This window comes from Scatophagus argus, chromosome 20 (assembly GCF_020382885.2).
Source record: "Scatophagus argus isolate fScaArg1 chromosome 20, fScaArg1.pri, whole genome shotgun sequence".
Lineage (NCBI taxonomy): Eukaryota > Metazoa > Chordata > Actinopteri > Scatophagidae > Scatophagus > Scatophagus argus.
In genome coordinates, this window is record NC_058512.1 from 14,042,662 (window position 1) to 14,069,306 (window position 26,645).

The 26,645-nt window shown below is 40.5% G+C and overlaps 2 protein-coding genes across 2 annotated transcripts; one reads left to right on the plus strand and one right to left on the minus strand.

Annotated features, from left to right (window-relative positions):
* Positions 1-314: 314 nt before the first annotated feature.
* On the plus strand, positions 315-5,504 carry stbd1 (starch binding domain 1). Its single transcript, XM_046375610.1, has 3 exons — positions 315-780; positions 1,832-2,238; positions 2,673-5,504. Exons 1-3 carry the CDS (start codon positions 513-515, stop codon positions 5,214-5,216), a joined length of 3,219 nt encoding a protein of 1,072 aa, XP_046231566.1. The 5' UTR covers positions 315-512; the 3' UTR covers positions 5,217-5,504.
* A 5,161-nt stretch (positions 5,505-10,665) lies between these two features.
* LOC124052098 (probable phospholipid-transporting ATPase IM) lies at positions 10,666-26,094 on the minus strand. The gene is made up of 28 exons (XM_046376007.1): positions 25,627-26,094; positions 24,304-24,387; positions 24,094-24,152; positions 23,772-23,885; positions 23,501-23,599; positions 23,287-23,348; positions 23,064-23,136; positions 22,771-22,841; positions 22,582-22,664; positions 22,014-22,172; positions 21,388-21,476; positions 20,670-20,863; positions 20,360-20,568; positions 20,227-20,270; positions 19,677-19,842; positions 19,163-19,351; positions 18,757-18,872; positions 18,490-18,654; positions 18,121-18,285; positions 17,827-17,945; positions 16,131-16,281; positions 15,742-15,925; positions 15,409-15,632; positions 15,097-15,180; positions 14,770-15,015; positions 14,477-14,615; positions 14,132-14,262; positions 10,666-13,042 (listed from the first exon to the last, which is right to left on the minus strand). The coding sequence occupies exons 2-28, from the start codon at positions 24,356-24,358 to the stop codon at positions 12,782-12,784; spliced, it is 3,651 nt and encodes a 1,216-aa protein (XP_046231963.1). The 5' UTR covers positions 24,359-24,387; positions 25,627-26,094; the 3' UTR covers positions 10,666-12,781.
* Between the last annotated feature and the right edge of the window lie 551 nt (positions 26,095-26,645).

Here is a 26,645-nt window from a genome sequence, read left to right on the forward strand (position 1 = left end):
TTTACAAAAGTGACCAATCCTTTACGGTTTTGTTTTAAATAACCTGCACTTGTAGGGACGCAACTTTGTTTACAAACACCCACAATGGAGTTAAACATCATCATGGAAACAAATTATATTAAAAGGGGGTTTCTATTTAAAATGTACTCTTAGAACACATTTACTAATAGATAATTAACTTAACTAACTTCATTAATTAATTATGAACCCAGAATTCACGAATAGAGACATGGACGTCCGTGACAGGTTAGCTGCAAAAGAAGCTCCTTTCCCCGTTTTATGAATGAATGCTGAGTCCCCGTGATCCAGCCGGCCAATGAGCAGCTGGCGCATGCACCCTTTTGCAGCTCTGCAGCAACAAGAGGTCACTATACTTGAAAACGTGGAGGGAAGAACGTCCACGGCAGCACACATCCTGCAGCAGCTTCAGTCGGATAACTCAGGCCTTCGTTCACACGCACGTACAGAAAGCCCAGACAGAGGAGGGCTTGTTGTTGTGACAGCAGACAGCGATGAAAAACAGCAACAGCGTGGCCGTTGAGAGACGCATGGATCTGGCTTCGCTCTTCTGCATGATCGGGCGGCACGGACCCGCAGTGGCTCTGGCTGTCATAGCGCTGGTGTCCGTGCTGGCCGGTTTCATCATCTACCGGACCGTGAGGGGGAAGCGGAGGAAGGCCGCAGCCGCCGAGAGTGAAGACAAGAGCCCCGAGGCGGAGAGAGACGCGTCGGTGATGCTTCCGAGTCCGGGGGAATGTCACCTCTCCACCGCGTCAACAGGTAAAGAAAGATCCGCAAATTGACGTTATAAGGAGATTTTTAAAGGTCTGCAGGTGTCGGAATTCACAGGTGTATATTATAGGAATGTTAGCCTTAGTGATGGTTGATTGGGTTTAACACAGAGCACTGAGAAATATCACCGCCCTGTGTAGGCCCACACAAGGACATTTAAAAGTAGCCTGTGAGAGAGTACAGCAGATAATGTTAGTATTAATATCTAGCCTATAACGATGGCCTGCTGTTGGCACTGAGAGAAAGTCACTGCAGTCCCGTCGCTATTTCCGTTCTACTTCTATTCCCACTACACTTCAGAAGGAAATACTGCACTTTTACTACATTTAGGATGACAGTTTGAGTTAAGATTTTGTAAACAGATCATCTAGTGACCCCCTAAAATAAAATGCACTGCCACAGATTAAACCAAAAACAGTTCTAAAATAGTTTATTTGGCTCAACAGCATCCAACTATAAGAGCAAAATGCTGCTTTTACATGAATGCATCTGTGATATTAATATGGTTATGTAATGCGTCATTTTTATGATTTATGCGTTTTTTTATCTTTGATACTTCAAGTACATGTGGCTAATATATACTGGATTCAGCTACAGACGCAGAGCTAACACTGACTAATAAGGATATACAAGAGATACTGAGGCCTCAGACAGAGGAGACATACAAACAGCAAACCTTTACTGCTGCTGATTGCATTATCCTGTGATAAGATCTTATACTGTCTTGTTATCTACAAAGTTGGATAAGTCAAAGAGCAAAGTTTAGGAAATAATAATAGTGTGACATAATGTGTCCTGTAAGCATGGTCATTTCAATCAAATTTAAGTCAATTTCAAGGTTACATTAACTACTCTAATATTTCGAAGTGCACATCTCATCGATTCTGTTTTTCAAGTTATAAAGTTAGGAGTACAAACCAGAAATAAACTTTAAAAAAATCAGTTTAGGGTGCTTTAATTTATATTAGTGTATATTTGTGTAATATACTTTTAGTGTTATTACTGTTTAACATATGGGCTTTTTTGACTTATACTGTAGATGTGAGTGAAGAAGGCTCATCAGATGCGAAGGAGGATGTTGATGTGCTCAAAATCAGGCACCGAAAGGCTGCTGCTGCCGCTGCCGAAAAGAAACCTCCACCTTATTCTCCTCCTAAGAGCGACATTCAAGCACCAGAAAACAAGCACACCACTTCAGATGACAAAGAGGAAATGGCAAATGTGTGGGACTCTTACAAAGAAAGAGAGACTTATGCAGAAGAGGCCAATCAGCGCCCGCCAAGTGATACTTATACAGTGACTGAAATGGTCGCGGAGAATGCTTTTGATTACCGCCAAGATACAACAAATGACACTAAGGATGTCATAGAAGAGGTCTGTGGTAATGATAGCCACTTGAAGGAGCCTGAGCCCATTAATGATGAGATCCACAAGGGGGAGGAGAAGGTAAGCAGCAATCTGTAGCAGTGTGAGGTTATATGCAAGCTAAAGAATGAAAACCTACACTTGAGGGTGAAGTGCAGTTTCAGAGGAATGGACTCAAGCTAAAATTAGCGGTCTTTTTCAATTGATTGACATTTAGCGGACAGATATAATTTGATTTTTTCATCTAACACTGAGCAGGGAATCAGAATCAGAATATTTCCCAGTTTGTCTGAGCTATTTCTTTAAGGATTTGGAGCACCATCCTAGAGGGAATATGTTTCTCCTACTTACATATCCGTTTCCCTGTGACCTCATTCTCTCTGTAGTTTCAGACAAGCAAACTAGTCAGAAGAGATCAGCCACAGGTAGTTTTTTTTCTGGTGTACACTTATATGTTATATTATGTTTTGTTTGTATTTTTATCTGTGGTCCTTCTATTTATTTGCCTACTGTAGGTGTTACAAGCAGAATGCCAAGAAGCTGAGGATGTAACCACAGACAAGAACATTTCTGACCAGAAAACCGGACAAGAGGAGGAAAACTTTCAATGTTGTTTGAACAATCCAGTGTGCTTTGAAAGATCCCCTCATATGGGTAAAACAGGTGAAAACGACAGACCAGAACATAACATAACCACAGTGCAGACAAACAGCGAGTCCAACTCGGACAAGCCTCTCATTTATAATTCCATCTGTTATGGTAAAGATGAATGGTTTGAGGAAGAGAATTCAGATAGAATTGATTACAGTAGCTATTCTGGTAATGTTCATGTCTCTCCAGAGGAGGAAAAGAAAAATGAGGGTGAGAGGGCAGAGGAGGAGTGTGTAGACTACCAGGATATTTCTCAACAAGCTGAGATGTGGTCCTCAACATTGGAACAAGAAACAAACCTGCCATCTTCACAGCAGGACCAGTGTGATCACTTGATGGACAAGGTGATGCCACCCATTCAAGACAGTGATTGGAATGAAGATGGTGGTCTGGCTGGTGAAGTGATTGAGGAAGCCGTAGATGAAGACCACTCAAGCAAATCTGACACCCATTCACCACAGTTTGAAGAGCAAGAAGTGGAGCTGGAACAAAAGGAGGAATGTGATCGTATTCAAGAGGATGGTGCTAATCGAGTGGAAGAGAAAATGCTGACTAGTGACAGCATTATTGCCCGTAGTGAAGAACGTGACAGTTCAAGTGTGGCACTGTCTTGTTTGAGTATACCTGTGAAGGATGATAATTATGACAAAGGTCTGCCAGGTGTCACCATTGATGGAAATGCTCAAATCTCAAGCACAGCAGTTTTCCCTGACTTGTCAGTGACTTGTCAGCCACAGAAAGAAGACAATATCTCTACTCATGGCCCTCAGATGTCATCACATGAGACAGAAAATCCTCCTGAAAACAACAGAAATGGCAGAACTGTGTTGGCTGAAGAATGTACCGACCAAATGATTGACCCTCATGTGCAGTCTTGCTACAAAGACCACCAAAGTGTCCAAATGGCAAATAATGAAGTCTCTGGCAAACTGATTATTGCTGCTGAGTCTGAAACAGTTGAGGACAGTACTGCTTGTGCAATAGCTGAAGAAATATCTTGTCCTCACCCACCACCCATTTGTGAAGACCAGCAAAGTGACCGCATGGAAAATGATGAAACAAGGGTTACTTCTGCTACTGAAGCAGTTGTTTGCAATAACACTCATCTTACTGCACTTTCAGTGCCTGAAGAAATAACTCATCCTGGCATGTTGTCTTCTTTCCAAGACCAACAAAGTGACCACATGGAAAATAATGAAATTTTTTCTGAAGTTCCCACCAGTGCTGTTCCTATCAATACTAAGGACAAAATTTACTTGTCGCCTTTTGAACAAAGTGGACAGAGGGATCATGACTTGTCTCCGAGTGTTGGGGAGGAGAGTGGGATTTCAAGTTTGGCTGTTAGCCCTGATGTGCAAGATGGTAACGAGTTTGACATGACGGTTGGTAATATGGTGTTTCCAGTGATGAATCACGATTTATGGTCTGAGGGTCAGACAGAGCCTCAAAACACCCTCTTTTCTGATGATGTAGCTATACCTGTCATTAATGACACGACAACAGGTATGGTGTTCGGGTCTTACCCATCGCATTGCTCCCGGGAGTCCCACAGTGAGCACACAAATTGGATTAAGTATGAGTCCTTTGCAGCTAATGAGGACATGTTTGGCCATGAGATTGAGGATGGTTACCACAGAGCGATGGATCACTTTACAGCACAGGTCACAGCAAGTGTCACTAGCTACACTGATGACCTGAAAATACAGACAGACATGAAAGCTGTCATTGAGGTTGTAGAAATTAAAGAAAAGAGCGCAGGAGTACACGCTGAAAAGGAAGAGGACACAAAATCAGAGAAGGAGAAAGAGGAGGACACTGAAAAGACAGAAATCAGTATCATGGAGGCGACTATGGACCATAACGAATGGATCACAGAGAGTAACTACCAAATCCTTCCCTGGATGAATCTTTCTGTCCTGTCTTTTGACCGCACAAAAACCAACCAGCTTCCTGCTGAAGAGTGTCAGTCCAGCTCTGCTGCGACAGTCACCACATGTATAGATACTACAGATATCCCACCTTCCACTGAAGTCAAACAAACCAGCCCTCTCTCCCTTGCAGATGAAAACACGGAAACTAACAAAAAGGTTGTGGCGGTCCAGCCCATGCCCCAGAACGTCAACGTGACCTTTCGCGTTCATTATTTCACTCAGTCGCCGTACCAGACAGTGGCTGTCACAGGGAACCACCAGGAGCTGGGGAACTGGAAGGGATTCATCCCCCTAGAAAGGGTCAAGGATGGGCACTGGGCCACGGTGGTCACCCTGCCCACAGAGAGCCACGTGGAGTGGAAGTTTGTAGTCCTGGAGAAGGGTGAGGTGTGTCGCTGGGAGGAATGTGGTAACCGTCTCCTTGACACGGGCTACGGAGACGACCTGCTTGTGCACAAATGGTGGGGACTCTTGTAAGAGGTAAGGGGAAGACCGAGAGTGGCAGTTTGGCTCTGGATACTGGACCAGGTGAAAGTCCAGTTGATTTGTACAGCCGGTCACAAGAACCACATGATGATACAAGAGATAAAAATGACACTGTGTTCTGTGTCACAATATCATAAATACTCCTACAAAGTTTTGATAAACTTGGGCGGTCAAAAGACATCTAGAGGTGTACTGTAGGATGACACTGGGTTTGATGTTACATGTAACCAGTTTGAGCAGCAAGTAAAGAACTCAGTAACTTCCACGTTTGAAGTGTCAGTCAGAGGAAACAAGCAATTTAAAGATGTTACTTTGGGCTCTCAGAATATGTGATGGGCATTTTTTCACTACCGTCTAACATTTTATCGACTGAACAAGTTCATCAGTCACTAAAAAATTGTTGCAGCCCTACTGTCAACATGTAGTTAGAACCTGATTCATATTCACATACTTAGAGTTTTAACCACATTTAACCCAGATCCCTGGATGTATTTTGACTGTACTGTAATGTACTTTCTTTTTTCTGTGGCAGTATTTATGATTATGCAAACTGTACCTCTTTAAAATTGATTTAATGGAAGTGTTGAAATTGTAAAAAATGGAGATTTAATTACATTGTCCTTATGCTGCTTGAATACTCCCTTACAATATATGATAATAAATGCACATAGTTCACTTTTACTACAGCAATAATCAAAGCAATAATTGTTGTGTATATTTGTATGACTGGTCAGGTATTCTAATGTGTTTACCAGTAAACTGTGATATAGCTGTAATTTTGATGCTGCTTTTATCTCATGGGACATTGTGCATGCAAGATTGTCCCATTGTTGTCCTATGAATGTGCCTTTTAAACGTGATTTTTCTATTAATGTGCTATAATGCATCCAAACAGTGTGGCTTTTCTTTGTAAAAAAAAAAAAAAAAAAAGAAAAGAAAAAAAAACTTTGCTGGTCATCTTTTTCGTTGTTTCACTACAACTTACAACTACATCTACAATTATTTTCTCAAAATTGAGTTTAAGTTTCATTTCTTTATCAGTGTTGACTATAGTGTCTATGTCTCATATCAGAGTATCTAATTATGCAATACCGCAATGATAATACTCCTGTTGAATGTTATTAAGGTGGAGTTGGTTACCAAATAAACAAATTTTATGCTGTACCTGAGAATGTACATTTCCCACTCTTTTAACAACAGGTAACTTGGAATTAATTTTCAATGATCTTAGTTACTGTAGTTACCTCAATAGATTGTATCATTTGATTCAAGGGAAGCTAGAAAATGCACAAGGAAGTATCAACACAAATGTATCTGGCTGTACTGAAATTATATGCTTCTTTTTCAGTCAGTTTTCATATTTTGCACCAGCAGCTCTTGAAGTACAGCTTGTTTTCGACAGTGTTTGTGGGCTTTAAAGCATTATTACACTGTCTCACACATTATTCACAATTTATTGTAGAAGGTCTGCTCTGTTATTTACACCCAAACACCAACATGTTGAAATGATGTGCTGTTGCTGTCACAATTTCTATAAAACATTAACTGCTGTTGCAACAAATCAGGAGCCTAACACAGACAGATTCAGTCTTGTGGGGTTTTGTGGGGTCTCTTTGAATCGATGAATCTTTATTTAAATGTCTGCAGTTCTAACCAAAAGCCAAGACCGTGACCTTGTTCGGAGTCCAGCTGGCTCAGAGGTGGTTCATGCAGGGAACACGTCACTTGTTGGCACATTTACGTGCCAGATTGTCAGCTCCCCTAAGCACTGTGCTAAAGGTGACTCTTTTATAACTGAAAAGAGGGTGCTCTCCATCTTCCAGTCCAAGTACTGTGTAGATGATGGTGAATAGCACCCACTTGCTGTGAATGCATAAGTATGCATGCACAAATGCAATGTTTTGCCAGTCCTGTAAATGATTAATCTGCACTGGAGGCTAGCAGGAAGGTTTTGTGGGGTTATTTCAGAGGATAAAATCAATATGTAAGCAGCGCAGAAAGAGAAAGAGGATAGGCATTATGGGAAGAAACCTTTTCATCTGTAAGTAATATGTTAGTGGTTCACTGGCGGTCCAGTAAATAGAAGAATTCACAGTAAGTCATGCACAGTGTTGAATTAATAAAGCAAATAAAACACAGTTTATTCAAAATGAAGGAACATTTTGCCAACCCAGCAGTAATCAGAACTAACATGCTCCCTCCCCATGTTGACCTGCTCCTGTGCCACCTGCATGTAAATGTGACATGTGAAATGTGATCCATATTGCGGTTCCACATTTGGAAACCCCCTTCCATCTAAGGTGACTCTGGGATTAACAGAATGTACCTTTAAGCCAAAGAAGCCCTCTGGGACTCATTTGACTCACTTCAAATGAGGTCAGCAGATCTCTGCCCAGCTGTAACTCGCGTGATCTCTGGATCAAAACAAGAGTTCAGTGGACTTTTGCCTGTTTGCCCCAGTGCAGAGAACCAAATATAACAACACATGATGTTATAGACGGGCTTTGTTTGCACTGAAAACCTCTGGTGTCATGAATTTTTTCTATTGCTGTGTGTGATTATAATAAACTGAACGGATGTATCAATTTAAAATTGCCTACAGAAGTTACTGATAATGCTACGTGATCTCCTCGGTCATGTGTGTTTGTTTTGTGGAGTGTAAATGCAGCAGTCCCTCACTAGTGCTAATGTGGCAGCTGGGAGTGTGCACTTTCTAAGGTTGAAGGTAATCCTTTATTTAGACACAAGACTTACAACTGATACCGCTTAGGGATGACTCTCTCCCTTTGTGTGTCTCTCTATCTCATAGACATTCACACACAAACACACCATTTATCAAACATCTAAACAGTTAAGCCAGTGTTGGACCCGTGTTTGATCTCTGCTAAGACAAAGGACTTATCTGGAAGCACCCCCCTGTCAGTGTCAGTTATGCTGTGAGCCTTCAGATCAACATTCCAAAAGGTTTTTGGTTTTTGTGAAAGTGAATTTTTCATATAATTACCATAATCAACAGAGGATTCTTTCATGGACAGGCACTTCAGATATCCTTTCAGACATCTTTTTTCCCTTAAATGACTGTATTCTATATTGTAAGTGTTATTTTCACACTTAAAACACTTCATAGCCCCTTTTAATGTCCTTGAATACAGGTTGTCCATAAAAACACATTACCAAATGTAATGCTCCTGCATGCTGCAATAACGTGAAAATGTTGACATTAAAGACATTCAATGACATTTTAGCAGCTATAGCTAGGCTAAATGATATTTCTATCATATGTATCAAATGAAAACGCTATTGGGAAAACTCATAGTGACATATTTATCTACCATTTGCCCATTAGATTTTGAAATTTGTTTTATATATAGAAAACTGAAAATAAATGGAAAATCTGGCAATTTGATTTTAAGATTTGTGCCAAAGTGCTGGTCAAGGGAAAATTTTAATCACATGAAAAGAAAGAAAATCATTAAAAACCATTCTATGGAAAGAATGTGTGAATACCAAGTTACGCAGCCATTTGACAGAGATTTGTCCAAGTGTTCCATGCACAGTCTGGGTCAGATAGCCCAGCAAAACATTAATTTTTAACAGACAACAAACAGCAATTTCCTGTCTGAGACAGAAAGCAACATGTCTGTTTCCACTATGTGTTCAGACTCTTCTTAAGGTTGCTCTCTTCACAGAACAGCGGACTGGTTGACTGAAACACACAGCGATCCACGTTGGACCGCCAAGTGTGAAATTCTCTTAAAGCTGAGCCTGCTGTCTCCTCTTACAGAAGTCGACCAGTCCAGCCAGGCTGCAGCTTTCCACTTTGACCTGCGGAGACTGTGTGACATCAGTGTGTGCATGTCTCTCTCTTTCTCTGTCTGTTTATCCATGTTCATTTGTGTTTTATTGTGTCTTTGTATGCATGTCAAACTGTTAATGCTCACTGACTCATTTTCTTTTCTCTGTCCTTGATTCCAGTTTCAAGCCAAACTTTCTTTTTTTTTTCCCAAGTAAAGCTTTTTATTCCCTGCACAATAAATGTCAGCGTCTATTAATAGCATAAAGGATTTAACTGGCTTCTTTTTTTTTGTCACTGCTTCATTAATATTTCAATCATATACAACAAAAGGTAGGTTGTGGAAATTATTTAAAAATGGATATAAGTTAGACAATTTTCTGGTTAATCACAGATAAAATCTAAGGTTTTTTCAAAGTGGAAGAAAGTACATTATTGTGGTTTGGGTGTGCCACATAGGCCGGCTATTTATAAAGCATACCAGCCCTCATTCCTGTTCCTTACTGTGAGATCATTCAGTGACCTTCACTTGAGACGGTGGAGCCTGCTGACTGTGCTGCATGGCCATAAGGGGAGGAGCAGAGCAAGGGTTAAACTGGAAGTGAGTGACGTTTATTCTTTAACTCTTAAAGCTGAATATATTTGGCATTCAGGTGCATAGTGCCAAGTGTATGCGCTTATCTGTGGATATCAAGTGAAGAGATCTGATTTACAAAATCAATGACTTCCTTTAAACATAATTTACGTCATTTCTACATAATTTGTCAGGGTTTTTCCTGACAAATTATTCCCTTTCCCTTCTTAACCTTTGGAATTGTTTAAGATTCATATATCGACCATATTTTGTTTGCGAAGCTCATAATCTATAATATAAATCAACATGTTTCTTTTTTCCTTGTGGGTCAGAAAGCAAACTGGATCTGTGCCACGCTAGGACAGTCCTCAAGCAGTGATGTCACTGCTTACTGGCCCCAGAGGACACTGCAGCTGTGGGCTCAATGCGGTACGTGTGTGCACATATAGGAAGTGTGAGTGAAAAGAGAGAGCGAGAGGATGACAGGCAGAAAGAGAGCACATACATAATGCAAATAAATCTGGAACAGGTTTGGGTTGAGGCTTCCTAAAAGAGGTCAGGTTATGAAATATTTACAATAATCAGATGTTTTTGTCCTTCATGTGCATTCTGACGTCTCTGTGTATCGTGATACGGTCTATATGAATGTAGGTTTGTGCTGCATGCATCAATCTTCAGTATCTGCAAAGCTTTAACTGCCTTGTTTGTCAAGAAGGGTCATAACAATCCTACCAATATCCTCTGTTGAAATTAAAAATGCTGTATAAACAAATCAAGTACATCTAAGCAATTTCTTGAATCCTGTATGATGAGTTTCCCTGTACTTATATGTATTTCCATTTATTTGCTTCCTGTATTGATTTATCCTCACTTCTTCTGATATGCTGTATCTCTGGAGGTCCATGTGGACCGTGGAAACAACAGGTGCACGTATGTATGATGTGATTCTAAGACATTAGATTACCTTTTGTCTGTCATTTGACCTGTTGATGGTCCAGTGACTGAAACAGCCCTCTTTCTCCATATTCACTGTTTGTTTTTGGGCCTTCTTGCATTTTATGAGTACATTCTTGCAATGTTACTAGCTTTTCAGACATTTTTGTTAGATTGCCTTAATGGTGAAAAAAAGAATAAACAAGTCAGTCAGGTTATTTGTTTTATTCAGATAATCTCTCATGTAGAAACTTGATCGTCACAAACTTCAAATTCTCAAACAAAAATCTCACCAGATGTGAGTCTGAGGAGCCTGACGTAATAAGGTGAAAGACACAGTGGCAAAATATGTATATATAGGACCGAATAAAAAGGATTTAATGTGTAATATGTGCTGTCTGCTGGTCTTTCTAATGTCCCTCATATGACACGTAAAACATTACTGGACTTTTGTTTTGCTGAAAGCACAGTCACAAAGACAATACTGACCCCTGGCTGTACTGTGACTTAGTGGAACTGACTGAGCAAGTGTTACTCAGTATCTCTTGATAAACATACAAGCAGATTATAGAGAAGAGTGAATCTTCCTGTAAATAATAATGTAAACAACAGAGTGAAAATAGGTTCATGGAAGATTTAAGCTGAAAGTGAAACCACTGTTTCATCTTTTTCTCACAATGACACCCTGAGTATGAAAATTCAATCGAGGGAAACAAAGAAAACAAAGAAGTACAAAATGCAACTTCATGTTACAGGTAGTATGCTAATCCAGATTCTCCAGATCAACTTGTGGCAACCTTTAACTTTTTTTAACATAACCTTCTTTCAAAAAACAAAGTTAAAAAAAAATAATAAAGTTAATTCTCATTGCAATTTCTGGCTTTCCATGTTTTAGTCCATTAAGTACAAAGTGAATGCTTTCCATCCTGGGATGACAAGACTATGCAGTGCATCTGGAAAGTATTCACACTGCTTTGCTTTTTTCTGCATTTTGTCATGTAACAGTCTCATTCCAATGGATTAAATTAAATTTCTCCCTCAAAATGAGTCCTAGTGGTTTCAAACATCTTCCACTTGTGGTTTATGGAGCCCAGTGTGCTCTTTGGGACCTTTAATGCAGCAGAAATCTTTCTATACCCTTCCCCATATCTGTGCCTTGACACAATCGTGTCTCAGAGGTCTACAGACAATTCACTTGACTTCATGGCTTGGTTTGTGTTGTGACACGCGCTGCCAAATGTGAGGGCTTATATAGACTTGTGTGTGCCTTTCCAAATCATGCCCAATCAACTGAACTTACCACAGGTGGACTCAACTCAAGTTGTAGAAACCTCTGAAGGATGATCAGTGGGAACAGGATGCACCTGAGCTCAATTGTGAGCGTCATGGCAAAGAGTGTGAATTCTTATGTACATGTTACATTTTTTGTTTTTCATTTTTAGTAAATTTGCAAAGAAATTCAAGCAAACTTGTTTCATTCAGTCATTATGGGGTATTTTGTGTAGAATTTTGGGGGGAAAAATGAATTTATCCATTCTGGAATGAGAATGTTACATAACAAAATGTGGAAAAAGTGCAGCGGTGTGAATACTTTCCGGATTGTATGACTGTATGTTTTACTATATCAATAGAAAATAATTACATCCATGAGCTGTGTTATTGGAAAAGAAAACAATAAATCTCTGTTGTGAAATAACTTCATCTCTCCTTTTTACAATTAAAGCTTACTTTTTAGCACCTGAGTCTCATAAAACAGAGAATGAAGTGGGACTGAATGCAGATCCATCAGGGTCACGGAGACCAACAACATTAACCACATTTATATGTTCCCTGTGACTGATTACCTGGCTAAATCAATTCTCCAGCTGTTGCTTGTGATTGTAATGAAATTAAACCAACATTTGTCTGAAACCTCTTGGTATGCTTTAGACAATGGTCAGCAGTAATGCAGACTACAGAATATGAGAGTCGTCTTTATTAAACTAAAACATGTAAAAGGACCAGTGCAGTTTATGCTACTGAGCTTCTACATTTTCACAGTGATACCAACACTCATCCATTAAAAAAAAACAAACAAAAAAAAAAACGTGTGTTAAAGTCAGGCTTAATTTTAAGCGTAAAGGTTTCACCTCGAAACAATCTAGGTAGCGAACTATACCCTGTGCCTCCTCCCATGGGTGTGAGCTGGACTCCAAAATAAAAACATAAAAATGGGTTCTTCCCATGCACTGCACAATGTCCCTGCATACCTTCTCTTCAAGGGCTCTGCGACCCCTCGGGCTCCTCTGTGATTGTGCGGTAGTGCTGTGGCTGATTCTGAGCCAGACCAGAATCTGTCTGGATAAACAAGGCTGGTCGACTCTTTAGGGGTCTCACCAGGAACTTCCGAGATGTTACCAGATCACCATAGCCCTGAGAGTGGGAGAAGGCATAACCGGACCGACGACTGGCACGCCTTTTAGGTTTGTAGCGAGGAGCAGGAACTGGCAGTGGCTCCTTTCGCACCTTACATCTCACCTAAATGGGGTGGAAGGATGGGGACAAGTTTTCACATGAGTACAGTGTCTTATTGTTTAGTGATATTAAGTCATATGTTTCCTCAGAGTGCTGACACAGCATTTCACAAAATACAGAAACTCCACGCTTCATAATATAAGGCTATGTGCATATCAAAATTAATGACCAAAACTGTATAATTGATTCAAATGTATACCGTAGTCCAGAACATATTTTTTAAAATAGTTTTTAACTTGAAATGCTTATTTGTTTATTCTTTTTTTATTCATTAATTTTAATTCCATTATAGTTTTGTTTTTTTGTTTATTTGTTTTTTACATGACGTACCATGCTAAACAGCTAGTTTGCTGATGTTATTTACACAGTTCATGCTTTTAGCTTGAATTAAGTTATTATTAGTAACTCAAATTACTGTGAATACTTGAAGAGTGACGCCAATAAAATGAAAGCAAAGATGGGATTATTTAGGAATTTGGGAAAAGGCAGCTAATTACTGAATATTTTAGTAATCTGATGCTAATGCTGTTAATTGGGTTTGTAACAATGATGTCATTCAAAGCTCAAACAGATTGACCCAAAATTAGAAATAACATTGGGAGTACAAAAGAAAAAGAGACCAAAAAAGCTCCAGAAAAAAACAGGAAACAGAAACATTGTAAAATAAACAGACAAAACAAAATGTTTTTTTTTCCACTGTGTTCTTGTGTTAATAAAACATCTGTCTGTGAAAATTTTTGTAAAGTGTGAAAAGTGTTGTAGCTAATATATAGCTAAATTGTCTGTGCCTTTAGGAATAATTGATTATTTGTAAAAAAAAAAACAAAACAAAGAGTCTGCTTTCATAAAGAAAAGCATTGTTTTCGGTTAAGCCTTAGCAGGTCACAATATTTCACACATATTTTAGTTTCTGCAAGCTCTAAACCAAGCAAATATGACCTCTGAAGATATCTGTAGGTACCACCTGTTCAGTCTATAAAATAATATTCAACACATCAGAAGGCCAAATTATAACCTAAAGCCAAATTTGACAATCAGAAAACAACAAGTTAGGACAATAAAAGATCAAACAACTTTATTGTTTCCTCTCACCTTGTCATTGATTGTGGGCCGAAGCTGAATGAAAATGAAGCGGTAAGCCACCACAGGGAGAATACAGAGGAGGGAAGTCAGATAGATGGTCAACCACACATTTGGCTGGTTCAAAGAGTTTCTTGCAGTACCTGCAGTTCCGAAAGCATCAGACGGGCAATCAAAACCACATAGTAAAAGCATTTGTAATTGAACAACTTTACAATATTGTAGATTGGCTGTATTGCGATGCACATGCACACACACACAAACATTTAAAAAGGTTAAGATCCAATTCACAAACCACAATGTACATATTAAAATTTGAGTCAACAACCTCTCAACCAATGAGCTGAATCTACTCACCGATAAAGGGGAACGAGGAGGTGAAGATCAGAAACATGCCATTGCTGTACATGGTGAATGTGATGGCAAAGTACGCGGCTAGGCTGCCCCATACAAAAAACTGGTTCACTGCTGTCCAGTAATGGGTGTCCAGACACAGCTGGAAAATAAAGCGTTTTTTTGTTTGTTTGTTTGTTTGTTTTTTTCAAATTCTGATGCACATCTAATTCAGAAAATGTGTTGTAAGGTGAGTACAAATGAAATCCTACAACTTCACTGGCATGTGATATTTCTTGTGGAACTGTATTCCTCACCTGTACGTTCACCACAACCAGGAGACAAGTCTGTGCCAGTAAAGCAAAAGATTGATAGTCAGCGATGTCTTTGCCATCATCTCGCACTGTGTCGTGCATGGCAGCCCACGGGATGAAGAACAGGATGAGAGAGCTGTAGCAGCTGTGCATCATACAGCCCACAAAGACCTTCTTACTGAAGTATCGATTCAGCTGGCCTGGAGTGTAAAGCTGGGGATACTGGAAACTCCAGCGGTCATTCACATCCTGCAGAAACAAACAGACAAAAAAACGTTGAATTTGAACCTCTGCGCTTTATCAAACAAATTACTAATTTTCCTAGTTTACCTGGTCAAAGAGGCTCATGCCAAGGACGGGAAGAGCTGTGTAAACCAGGTTGTACAAGGTGATGAACCACTCGTCATACACAGTCTACAAAAAAAACAAAGACAATAGCATTAATAACATTCTATGTATTTCCATGAGAGGGTCATTTCAACTTCATGTGAGATTGGAATTTGTGGTCTTGTGGTGCCAGGTTGCGTTATATTAAATGATCTTCATGTTATATTGATGTTATATCATGTTATATCATGTATACATTTCCTTATTGTCAACAAGTCAATATATTCTTAGAGTGATTCTTAGAGTGGCCCTTACCTGAGCCGAGAAGCCACAGAAGAAAGCGTACCAGATATGCACAAAGGTGAAGGTGAAGTTCTTGTAGAAGAAATATCGTAGGAACTTGCACATGCGTAAGTAGGACCAGCGACCGTGCACCAGCAGGAGGCGTTGAAGGTAACGGAACTGAGCGAAGGAGAAATCGCTGCAGAGAACTGCCTGCATGCCTTCCTGACCGCTGATGCCGACTCCGATATGAGCAGCTGAAGGACAAACAGAGAAGAAAGAAAGAGTGAGTGACTAACTATTGTCCGCAAGAACAAATTTCTGGTCCTTGTGGTCCTTGTAAGAGTTTCTTTCTGATGAGCTCACTCTTGATCATGCTGACATCGTTGGCCCCATCCCCAATGGCGAGAGTGACAGCCTGCTTGTATTTCTTGACCAGGTGAACCACCTGGGCCTTCTGCAGAGGGGTGACCCTGCAGCAAATTACTGTCTGACACATGCATGCTGTCCTCAGTAGCTCCAGCTTTAAGTTCTTCTCCAGTGCAAAGGCCTGAGGATGACAGGAAATAAGGAATTGCTGAACTGTACTGAAGTAATGTGTCAGTGTAACCCCAGTGCAACCCTTAAAAGATTTTAACCAGACACCAAAATGAAAATTACTCTTCATTCTTTCAGGAATACAGTGAATTTTAACCTTAAGGGTAGTTAAATTCCAGCTACGGGAAGGAGTAATGCACCCGAAAAAGCCTTCTTACCAGACTGTGTCCATTTATAATTAGGCCATATTGTCCATCCACCTTCTCGTCCAACACAGTTGTAGTCTTCTGAAGCCAAAACAAGCCTCCACGGGCCTTAATCACAGTTGGCTCGTCCGCTGCTTCTGGACACATTTTCCTTCTTGCATTTCTGAAAACAGGAGCATGTGGAATAAAGACAAATGATTCAACACAAAGTCATTATCTGCCAAAGATTGGCCTACCTTTAAAACATGATGCCGGAAGGGTTTCAGTATTTAAGATGCCAATAACAGTTTATTGAGCTTAATGATAAGCGTTATTCAGCCATTCCTCTTTGGCTCTTTGACAATATGCCTTCCACAAAGTTTTTTTCTTTGTGGGAGTGTCTTATCTTCTTAACTATTTTAACTGATAAGTTAGAGATAAACTTTACTCGCACAAATTGAGTATACTTTTGTCTCCTCTGATTACCTTAGTAGGCAAAGTTGGTAAATGTAAGTGTGCTTTTTGCTGTGTGTTTCAGCTGGCTGACTTGACTCACAAAACAGTTGTTCAGTCATAGAAGAGCAACCACAGTGGGAAAGGCAGGACTATCAACCTTTGGATTTCTCCACATGCTGCAGGCTGCAGAGACAATTGGTTTCAAGACAAAAGATGTCTCGCTACCATTTTTTCCCTTCCCCATACAGAGGCTACATTTGCAGTAAAAAATTGTTAAGTTGCATAGAGGTGTATGGGAAGCTGATGGGAAGTAGCTCAGTTCCATCCATCCATTCCATCCATCCATCCATTTTCTATACCGCTTATCCGTCAGGGTCGCGGGGGAGCTGGAGCCTATCCCAGCTGACTACGGGCGAGAGGCGGGATACACCCTGGACTGGTCGCCAGTCAATCGCAGGTCCAACACACAAAGACAGACAACCACACACTCACACCTAGGGGCAATTTAGAGTAGCCAATTAACCTAACGTACATGTTTTTGGTATTGTGGGAGGAAGCCGGAGTACCCGGAGAAAACCCACGCAGGCACAGGGAGAACATGCAAACTCCACATAGAAGGGCCCAGACCGGGATTCGAACCTGGAACCCTCTTGCTATGAGGCGACAGTGCTAACCACTGCACCACCGTGCCTAGCTCAGTTCTATTTCTAATAAATGAATTACATGGCATAATAACCAATCAAAGTACCCGAGAGTTTTGTTGGATCAAATATAATTTAAATTACATTATTATTTATAATATTTACATAGCGCACAAGCTCTACCCTATGATACAGCAAATACTCTTTGTTTATTTTTGTGTCTTCTGTGTGGATCATCATTTGACAAGGCTGCTGACATTCTGCCTGTGACACATAGCTTTGGCTTGAGTCTTTTAGCATCATACAGAACACATAACCATTAGCAAAATTTTAGCATTAGCATTAGCTTACATGAGTTACTGGGCAGCTGTCAGTTCAGCCAATAAAACCAATGGTTTGTTTACTAGAATGTGAAGCCTGGTTTTACTTCTGTACTTCTTCACTGAGAACTGCCATCTTCACATGGCACAGATTCTATAAAAAAAATTAGGTATCAGCTGTATGTCAAATTGTGTCAAAGATTGGTGGTATTTTTGGCTGACTTATTTTCAGTACTTTAAAATCAGTAGACTGAATCAATCTCTGCTCAAAAGAGACTATATGTTGCAGTTATTTGCCTGGAACTGACTTACTGTAGCTCCTCTTTGACTCCTTCAGCCGTATTTGCCGCAACGATGAAAATATCTTTCATCTCCTCTCTCAGCATGTTGCAAGAATAGCCAATATTCTCCGCTGTCTCTGTTTTAAAAAAGTTTTTAAAAAAAAAAAAATATTTGAAGTGATGCAGTTGATTTTTTTAACCATCCCAAACATTCACTCTCTAACTCTGAGTTCAGTTTCAGGTGACCATGTTTGGGTGTGTCATGTGAACTTGGACTACTGAATCATGCCTGGGACTCCTAGACAATATCAGTACATTATATTACTGCTCCATTTCTTCCATCTTGAAATGGGTGACGAAACAATATGTGACACAAACCCTGTTTATCTCCAGTCAACACCCAGATTTTGATGTCAGCTTTAGCCAGTTGCTCTATGGTCTGTGGCACACCATCCTGGAGCTTGTCCTCCACAGCTGTCGCTCCCAGCAGCTAAAAATCACAGGGTACAGGGTGGTACTATGAAAATGTATCATTCTGTGATGTATAAAACCCATGGTCATCATTGTCGGGACATTCAGTATATTAAATTGAAATAACCAGGCAACTAAGCTACCATTAGGAAGTTAACCAGCCAGTTGTTGAGGCAATCAAACTATCTATCAGTGTGTCAAATAATTCAGCAGGTGGACTGACCAGCAGGTCTTTCTCTATCTCTTCATAAAGGCTATCAAGTCCCTCCTCTCGTCCCTCCATGGCTGTGCTTATCTCATGGTGGCGTTTTTTCCACTCCTGCATGTAACTTTCATCCAAGTCCTTGTAGGCCAGAGCCAGCGTACGGAGGCCATCACTTGCATAATCCTATTATGGTTGGACAGTTCAAAACAAACAAAAATTCCGACAAGTTCAGAAAGTACTCTAGTTTTATATTCACATACACATCACAAAAATCCAGTCACTCACATTGAGGTGATTGGTGGTAACTTCCTTCATTTTGTCACAGGATGGGTGGAGTCTTTCAAAGATGATGGTGTCTGCTCCTTTGCAGTATAGAGTCAGCTTGCCCTCGGGGCTACGCACTGGAAATCATCATGGAAATTTCTTAGCAATGACAGAGTCATGAGGTTTGACCTATAATCTTGTTGCTTGGATAATTTTCATGACAGATTGCATGAATTTAAATGTACCTTTCCCTTATTTTCTTTTTCTTTTTTTTTTTCTTCATGAATTTACAAGGTTACTTTTGAGCAGCTAACATAAAAATCTGAGTTATCTGAATGTCCCTGAAGGCATCCACAGAGGTTTTTTTTTTTTTTGAAACAATAACTTTCACCATGTGATTTACACAAACGTTGTGCCACTCTCTCACCTATAACTGACATTCTCTTCCGCACATTATTGAAGTCAAGAACAGCCAGAAGTTCATAGACGACTTTTCTTCCCATCTCCATGACTGTGATGGTCTCCGGCGTGCGTGAGCGGAACACAAACCCAAAGTTTCTTGCTGCGGTCACCAGTGCACCCTCATCAGGAGACTGAGCCTGGTAGTACAGCTCCCCTAAGATGCAGACGGAGGAGGAAGAGGAAAGGAAGAAAAAAGTTAATACAGGGCACAAAACTCAGGTGTTTTAAAATCTTACACAGTGACTTTACTTTTCATCAATCATAATTAGCAAGGAATTTACTCTCCCTTTCAAGTTACTAAATGGTTAGTATGAAGAGGAAAAAGATATTAGAGCAAAAACGAGGAAGAATCTATATTATTCAGGAATGAGCTCTATTAGGATTTCACACAACCATGCAAAACACAACATAACCAATGTAATTCTTCTGTTTTAAAACCTTGCAATGATGATAGAAAATGTCCATTAGCAGTCGTTCACCTTCCTTCTTTTCCTCAGGCATGACAGTGTGACACAGAGCGAGCAGGCGGAAAAAGGCCTGAGCCTGAAGGTTTTCCTCTCTCACAGTCTCCACCAGACTGTGGTCATGAAAGATGAACTTTGGATCAGCCAGCTGGTTCCAGGAGAAGTCGACTCTCTCTGTCTTCTGCAGAGAAAAATATAACAACACAAAAAATCCATAATAGTAATCCATACTGCCAAAGATTTCACAAAAATATACAATTGTCTATTAGTGGTCTCCACGGTGGTGCAGTGGGAGTGAAGCACTGTGGCCTCGTAGCAAGAGGGTTCCAGGTTTAAATCCCGGTTTGGGCCTTTCTTTGTGGAGTTTGCATGTTCTCCCTGTGCCTGCATGGATTTTCTCCGGGTTCCTCCCACAATGTTTTTGTGCGTCAGCCCTGCGATTGACTGGCGACCAGTCCAGGGTGTACCCTGCCTCTCGCCTGTAATCAGCTGGGATAGGCTCCAGCTCCCCACAACGGATAAGCAGTATAGAAAATTGATGGATGAATGAACAGTCTCCACCCACCTCTGTTATTTCCACCCTTTGTCCAGAAAAGTCATACAGGTCCCCTGAATAAAAACAGTTCAAAACCCATCATTCAACTCATATTGGGGTGTCAATTCAACTGTGTAGTTTTTGTGTAAGCAAATCAACTCACCATAAGCTTTCCCGTTTATAGAGCACTTGTTGAATGTCATGATGTTCTGCGTCAGAGTGCCGGTCTTGTCGCTGAAGATATATTTGATCTGGCCCAGCTCCTCGTTGAGCGTGGTGGTCCTCGCCTGGGCAGGAGTGTCACTCTTGGGGTAATACATCTTCCTGTCCCAGTCTATGAAGAAGCTGTTCCCCAGGCGGATCATCTCCACACTAAGAATGACACGTAAAGGGATGAGTGTAGGCGTGCTGCACAAAGACCAACTTTTGCTGCTTTCTGATTTTATGATCTTTCTGTGCTAAAAAGAACGTACCTGACGTAAAGAGAGATGGGCACCACCGTGTTGAGTACGATGACATAGGACCAGAAGGAGAGGAAGGCTGTGAGACCAACACCAGTCCCTGGTTCACGAGGGAGGAAGACAGTAAACGCTGAGCCCTCCTTCGCTTCCCAGATTGCATTGCAGATGGCCAAGATGGTGCACACAGACATGAGGAAACCAAAGATCTGATGGATAAAATATATCACACATATAAATATTTTAATGGAGTAAGTCAGTTAAAAAATCTATTCATGCAGTACAGCATTTGTGATGTCAGGTATTGATGTTGGATGAAAGGGCCTGGTTCGCAGTCTCTGCTCTAGTTCATCCCAAAGGTGTTGGATGGGGTTGAAGTCAGGGCCCTGTGTGGGCCAGTCCTCCACACAGGGCCCTCCACACCAAACTCATCCAACCACCTCTTTATGGACTTTGCTTTGTGCAGTGGGGCACAGTCATGCTGGAATAGAAAAGGTCCTTCCCCAAACTGTTGTGACAAAGTTGGAAGCTTAGCATTGTCCAAAATGTCTTGGTATGCTGAGGCATTAATTAATTAATCCCTCATAAAGAGGTAAGTCTAGATACTTTTGTCTACATAGTGTAGATGTGAATTAAATGTGTAACATGTCCAAGGTCAACACCTGGGAAACATTTTTCAGTGTGTACATGTGAGCTTATGTGTATTTCTGTGTGCATGGACAATTACACTCACACACAACACCAGGATATTCATCAGGTGATCGATGCTTGTCCGTTTGAATGTTGACTTTCCACTGTTCTGCATCAGCTTGGTGTCGGGACCTGGAGAGGGTCAACCTCTAGTTCAGATACACTGACAGTCACGCAGATAGAGACACAATTGTGACATTTACTGATAAGTTATTCTGTCATTATTATGTGCTGTTCAGCCAAGTCTAGATTTTAGGGCCTATAAATGCAAGCTAGAAATACAGTACAGTAGTTTGACTGAGTCAGCATCCCTGACTTGCCTGTATGTCTTTTTGACATTTTTGCTATCGAACTCTATGATCATTAGCTGCTCATAGATGCTCTCTCCTATTGTGTGCTTTTGTTTTGGTTCAGCATTTTTCCGCTGTATTGCATTTACCTGACCAGTAAATTCAATAAATAAAGTCTAAAGTTAAAAGTTAAAATAGTTTCAATTTCCCATAGGTCTGCTGTGTGTCGCAGAGCACCATCTGCAGGCCCCCTACGAATTGAGTGGTTCCCCCCAAACTGTATACAGTGGGACCACATGATCATTCTTATGTCACCAGAATTTGTCACCAGAACGTCCCTCCCTCATACCACAACTGCTAGCAGCTGCTGAGAGTTTACCTCCAAAGATGACCAGACCGAAGCACCACTCGGTGTTCCGCAGGGTGCATCCTCTGAGCAACACCTTGTCGTTGTCCAAAGAGTACATTTGTCCATCCAGAGACAGGGTTCCTTTGAACTTGTCTAGACGGTTGTTGGGAGGCTCACATCGCACTTCACCTGCGAGAGAGAACAACACATTCAAGGTGGGAATATGGGGTTTTATAGACAAGTGTTTGAGTGTGAAAATCTATGTTTTAACCTGATCAGTTGTTTCAGAAAAGCAGCTTGTGTAAAGAGTTTATTTATTATTTTATTGAAAACTATTCTAACATATATAACTGTAACACCAAAAAGATAAGAACGTTTCCTCACACTTATTCCTGTGTGTGTGTGTGTGCGTCTTTGTCATTGTTGAGATGTTTTCTTGTTGCTCCAGATATGTTGTTAGTTTTGCATCACAGAAATCCAAATGTCTTTCCAAAATCTTGACCGAGAATTCACATTTTTCCTACGGTGGTGCTTAGCAAAGAACCCAGATTGCAGTTCTCGAATTGTGACTTCGATGTGGTGCCTTTCATCTTCTCACCATTGAAGCCAGCCAGTGCATTGATGTCATCTCCCAGCTCTCCAGTTACAGTCAGGGCCTGTTTCACCTTCAGATTAGTTTCACTGGGGGAGACCGAGAAGACATGAGAGGGACACGACTGAGGGGAAATCCAAGACAGTGCCAGACATCAGCCGTCAGCCATGCGCACTCACAGTACTGCACACTCACCCATCTAATTCAGCTGTTTCTATGTAGACCAGATTGAGAGGCTCGCTGCTGGACAGCAACAGAAGGTCTGCCTAAAAGTAAAAGCATGAAAAACAATACAGTACAAACAACAGGAGGGATAGATGATAATAAAATGAGATAAACTTGTGGGGACTTTGTCTTGTACAGTGTTGTTATCACTGGAAGCATCGCAGTTTATACTACAGCAATATGCTATAAAAAGTCAATTAATAACCCTGGCAGTTACAAAAATAAATCACCTTTAGTCTTTATTGTAGCACCTCTGTACTTACTGTGACAAACTGATCATTCTCCAGTTTGATTATGTCTCCAACCTGAACGTTCATCCATTTTTCATTTCTCAGCCTGTCAGAAAATATAAATATGAAATATCCCATAAAATCAGTATACTGCACAAAAAGTCACACAAAGCATATCAAAGTTCAAAACTGTTTTGCAACAACTTATTTGTATTTACAAACATATAATGTGAAATTTATATCTTAAATGACTCACTCTCCATTGATGAGGACGTCCACCTTGCGGTTATTCACTTGATTGTCGCTTTTGTGTCTGTTCTACTCATACAATACAGAATAAAGTGGGAGCAGTGTTTGATGAAGTTATACATTTAAATTTAGTTTCTTATTGTCTGTCTTAATATTGAGCTATTCAACCAAAGAAATGTGTTTCAGTTTTGTCTTTAGAGATCATTACATTTTCAACTTACTATGTCATCAGTGGCATCCTTGACTGCCGTTATGCTCAGGACAATCAACAGTGGGACAGCCGTGGTGAACCAGGACAGAGAGGAGACTTGTGGGATTAGCTGTCAAAAGAGCACACCCGCAAACACACGTTTACGATGCTGTAATGCCTTGCTTCTTGTGCCTTGCTCAATGATGCACTGTATACCAGGAAGCAAATGTTACATGCATGATACATGCAGTTCATGTTGACATGCATCTCAGCACTAGAGGAAAACAAAGAAAAATGTCTACCTGAAGGATCAGGAGGAAGAGGAAGTAGGCATTGGCGAGCCTCTGGAGCTGCTCAAAGAGGTTAAGTGGCAGGAAGGTTAAAACGTTGTATTTTGAGGTCTTGATGGCATTGTTCTGAAGCAGAAGAGAGTGAAGGATTAAGGTGACAAATGGAGATGGCGGATACAGTGGTGTATACTCTCAAACAATGCTACATGATTTCTGTTGAAGAACCTTCAGTTTTTCCCTGCCCATCCCTTCTTATCTGTTGAATACACACACACACACACACACACACACACACACACACACACACACACACAGTTTTTGCTTCTGTACTTACAGCATAGCGGTAAGACAGGTTGAAAGGTCTGTCATTAGCTCGCAAGTGCCTCTCCTCTTCTGTGAAAGAAATAAAAGACTTAGAGAGAGCAAAAGTCAAGTACAACATACAGTATGTAAAGGTTTAGAATTAGTCTACTGATTGTGACAAACTTGGTGAAAAACACATAAAGACATAATTAATTTACAGTTTTTAAGCATCTAATCTTACCTCTGGTTTTCTTTTTCCCACACAACTGGCCAAAGTACGACAATACCGATGCCATCTTTAGCTAAGTTTGTCCATATGTCACACCTACAGAAAGAGCACGCTTATACGTTGCACATAGTGACATATAGCCAATGAAACAAAGTGCCATTTCTTTGTAATTATTTTATACTACATGAGCAACCAAAAGGGGAAACTGTAGAGGGAACTAGTTTATTTATGAAAGGTCATATATGGAACAATTGTGGCTCAGTGTGAAAATCTGAACATATATTCAGTTATCACATGCAGTGAACACCTGCTGACTACATAGGGGTTCACATTTGAAATCTTTTGATATGTGAGAAAAATCTGTCCACTCAGCCCCTGCATTTTTAACATTTGTGTGTGATTGTCAAATAACTGATACTCGAGACCATTGTTTGAATGCTTACATTCAAGTGCAAGCTTGAACAAAAGAAAAAGTCAAAACAACAAGCAATTGAAGGTGACGTGACATTTAATAGAGAAAACATAATCCCAAAGAGAGGCTTGGCTCTCTTTGGGATAATATCAGGCAACATCCATGAGACTCTATCTGTCTTGCAGAGGTATAATGACATTAAGCCACTCCTTTCTCAACCCTTTGTACCAAAGGCAGATCTTTGGCAGATAACCACAGTGATTAAGATAACGATACGACATTTGACTTGCTCAGAATCGGTCAAGTATTCCAAGATATTCAACACATGACACAAAATCACGTTTTTGCTTCATATTTTTTTCTGTAGTTCTACCTGCATCCTGGAAGAGCATATCATTTTAGAAATGAAACAAGAAGAATATGAAATGTCACCAGTGAAATCCATAAAAATTAAAAAATGATCTAAAATCAGTGATTGAACCCAGATATACAACAATGAACCAAACCCAGCGTTTCCCTGCATTCCCTGCATCCAAAACAAGTCAAGAAAGTGTGTCTACCACAAAAAGATAAGTAGGAATCATCCTTGAGAAGAAGGAGACATCTTTTCTCACCACTATACCTCCTGCTTAGCAATATCCTGAATTCTATTGGTGTACAGTTTAGAAAGCTGGCTCCATACCAGGAGACTTGGTTGACCATGTTTCACTCTCTCTGTTATTGCTGTACTCGAAGAAACACAACTATGAAGTCAAAAGAGTCACCGTAAACCTGAAGTGATTGAGCTAATGGGCTTGTACTTTGATTAGCCATGTATTCCATATGTTATCCAAAGATTTCAAATGTGAAACCCCTATGTGATCTTATTCCTTATTCTCACTGTTTTCCAAATGTTTGAAAGTAAATAAAAATCAGCCACATACCTCAAACAAAAATGTGATTTCCTGTGTCCTTTAAGTCCCGCACTCATAGACGCAGGAACACAGGGCCAGAAAAACAGAGTGACGTGGGTGGGGGACTACAAGTTTCAGTCCTCCCTTTGCTTCCGCTTCAGATGAGGCAAGTTCAGGCCTTCTTCTACGCTCTGTTTGGAAGTCCAGACAACAACGTAATCCTACAGAGAGAAGTAGATTTCACTGGGGCCTTCAACTGAATGAAAAACATGCAGAATGGATGGCTAGTGAAGTGGTGCAGTGGTGAGAGAGGCACCTGCATTAGAGGTTTCAGGTTCATGCAGGAAGAGCTGGGATCCCCCCCATGCCCAACAGCTCAGGGCTTGAGTAAACAGTGAAGCGATCTTTGGACCTGGATGGCGAGGCAGGGCTGTAAAACAACAGTACAGGTGCATGGCTACAGCCAATCAGGGTCAACATCATGGTTGTGATGTGGGCGGTCAGGTATGCAGTACACTCCATGATGGTGTGCATGCTCACAATGAACTTATTTTACATTTCCAGTATCAGCTCCTTTAGTCCAGTTCACATTTAGGCTTTTTCATGCAAAAACTAAAAAAATAAAGCCAAGTATTTATTGCTGTCTTAAAGGATAAATATTTTAATTACTAAAAAGGGGAGTTATGAAAGCTCTGAATATAGTGACATTGTGAATGTTATGCACATTCAGGTGCTTTCAGAAATGGAATTTAAAACCTGGGCTTCAAGACAAAGGGAGGCTGTGTTGTCCAGGGGACCTAAACATGAACCGCTTGTTAAATTAGTTATTGTGCGTGTATGTGCAGGTGTGCATGTTTGTGTGTGTGTGTGTGCCTGTAAGCACAAAGACACTCACGTCTAGCTGCGTGTATGAACAAAGAGACGTTGTAACTCTGATCACCAGGAAACCTGCAGGGAAAAGTTAAAAAGATGTAGAAAACCATCTTATGTTATCGTTTTTTCATTGAATTTTAAAGGGTCAGTTCACCCAAAATACAGAGAGGAAATTC

Excerpts from the sequence above, each read along its gene's own strand:
- stbd1 (XM_046375610.1), top strand. The coding sequence starts at position 513 with ATGAAAAACAGCAACAGCGTGGCCGTTGAGAGACGCATGGATCTGGCT. Across the intron at positions 781-1,831 it reads CCTCTCCACCGCGTCAACAG|ATGTGAGTGAAGAAGGCTCA; the intron begins GTAAAGAAAGAT and ends CTTATACTGTAG. Across the intron at positions 2,239-2,672 it reads TCCACAAGGGGGAGGAGAAG|GTGTTACAAGCAGAATGCCA; the intron begins GTAAGCAGCAAT and ends TGCCTACTGTAG.
- LOC124052098 (XM_046376007.1), bottom strand. The coding sequence starts at position 24,358 with ATGGCATCGGTATTGTCGTACTTTGGCCAGTTGTGTGGGAAAAAGAAA. Across the intron at positions 20,271-20,359 it reads TATAAACGGGAAAGCTTATG|GGGACCTGTATGACTTTTCT; the intron begins GTGAGTTGATTT and ends GTTTTTATTCAG. Across the intron at positions 18,655-18,756 it reads TTACCACCAATCACCTCAAT|GATTATGCAAGTGATGGCCT; the intron begins GTGAGTGACTGG and ends CAACCATAATAG.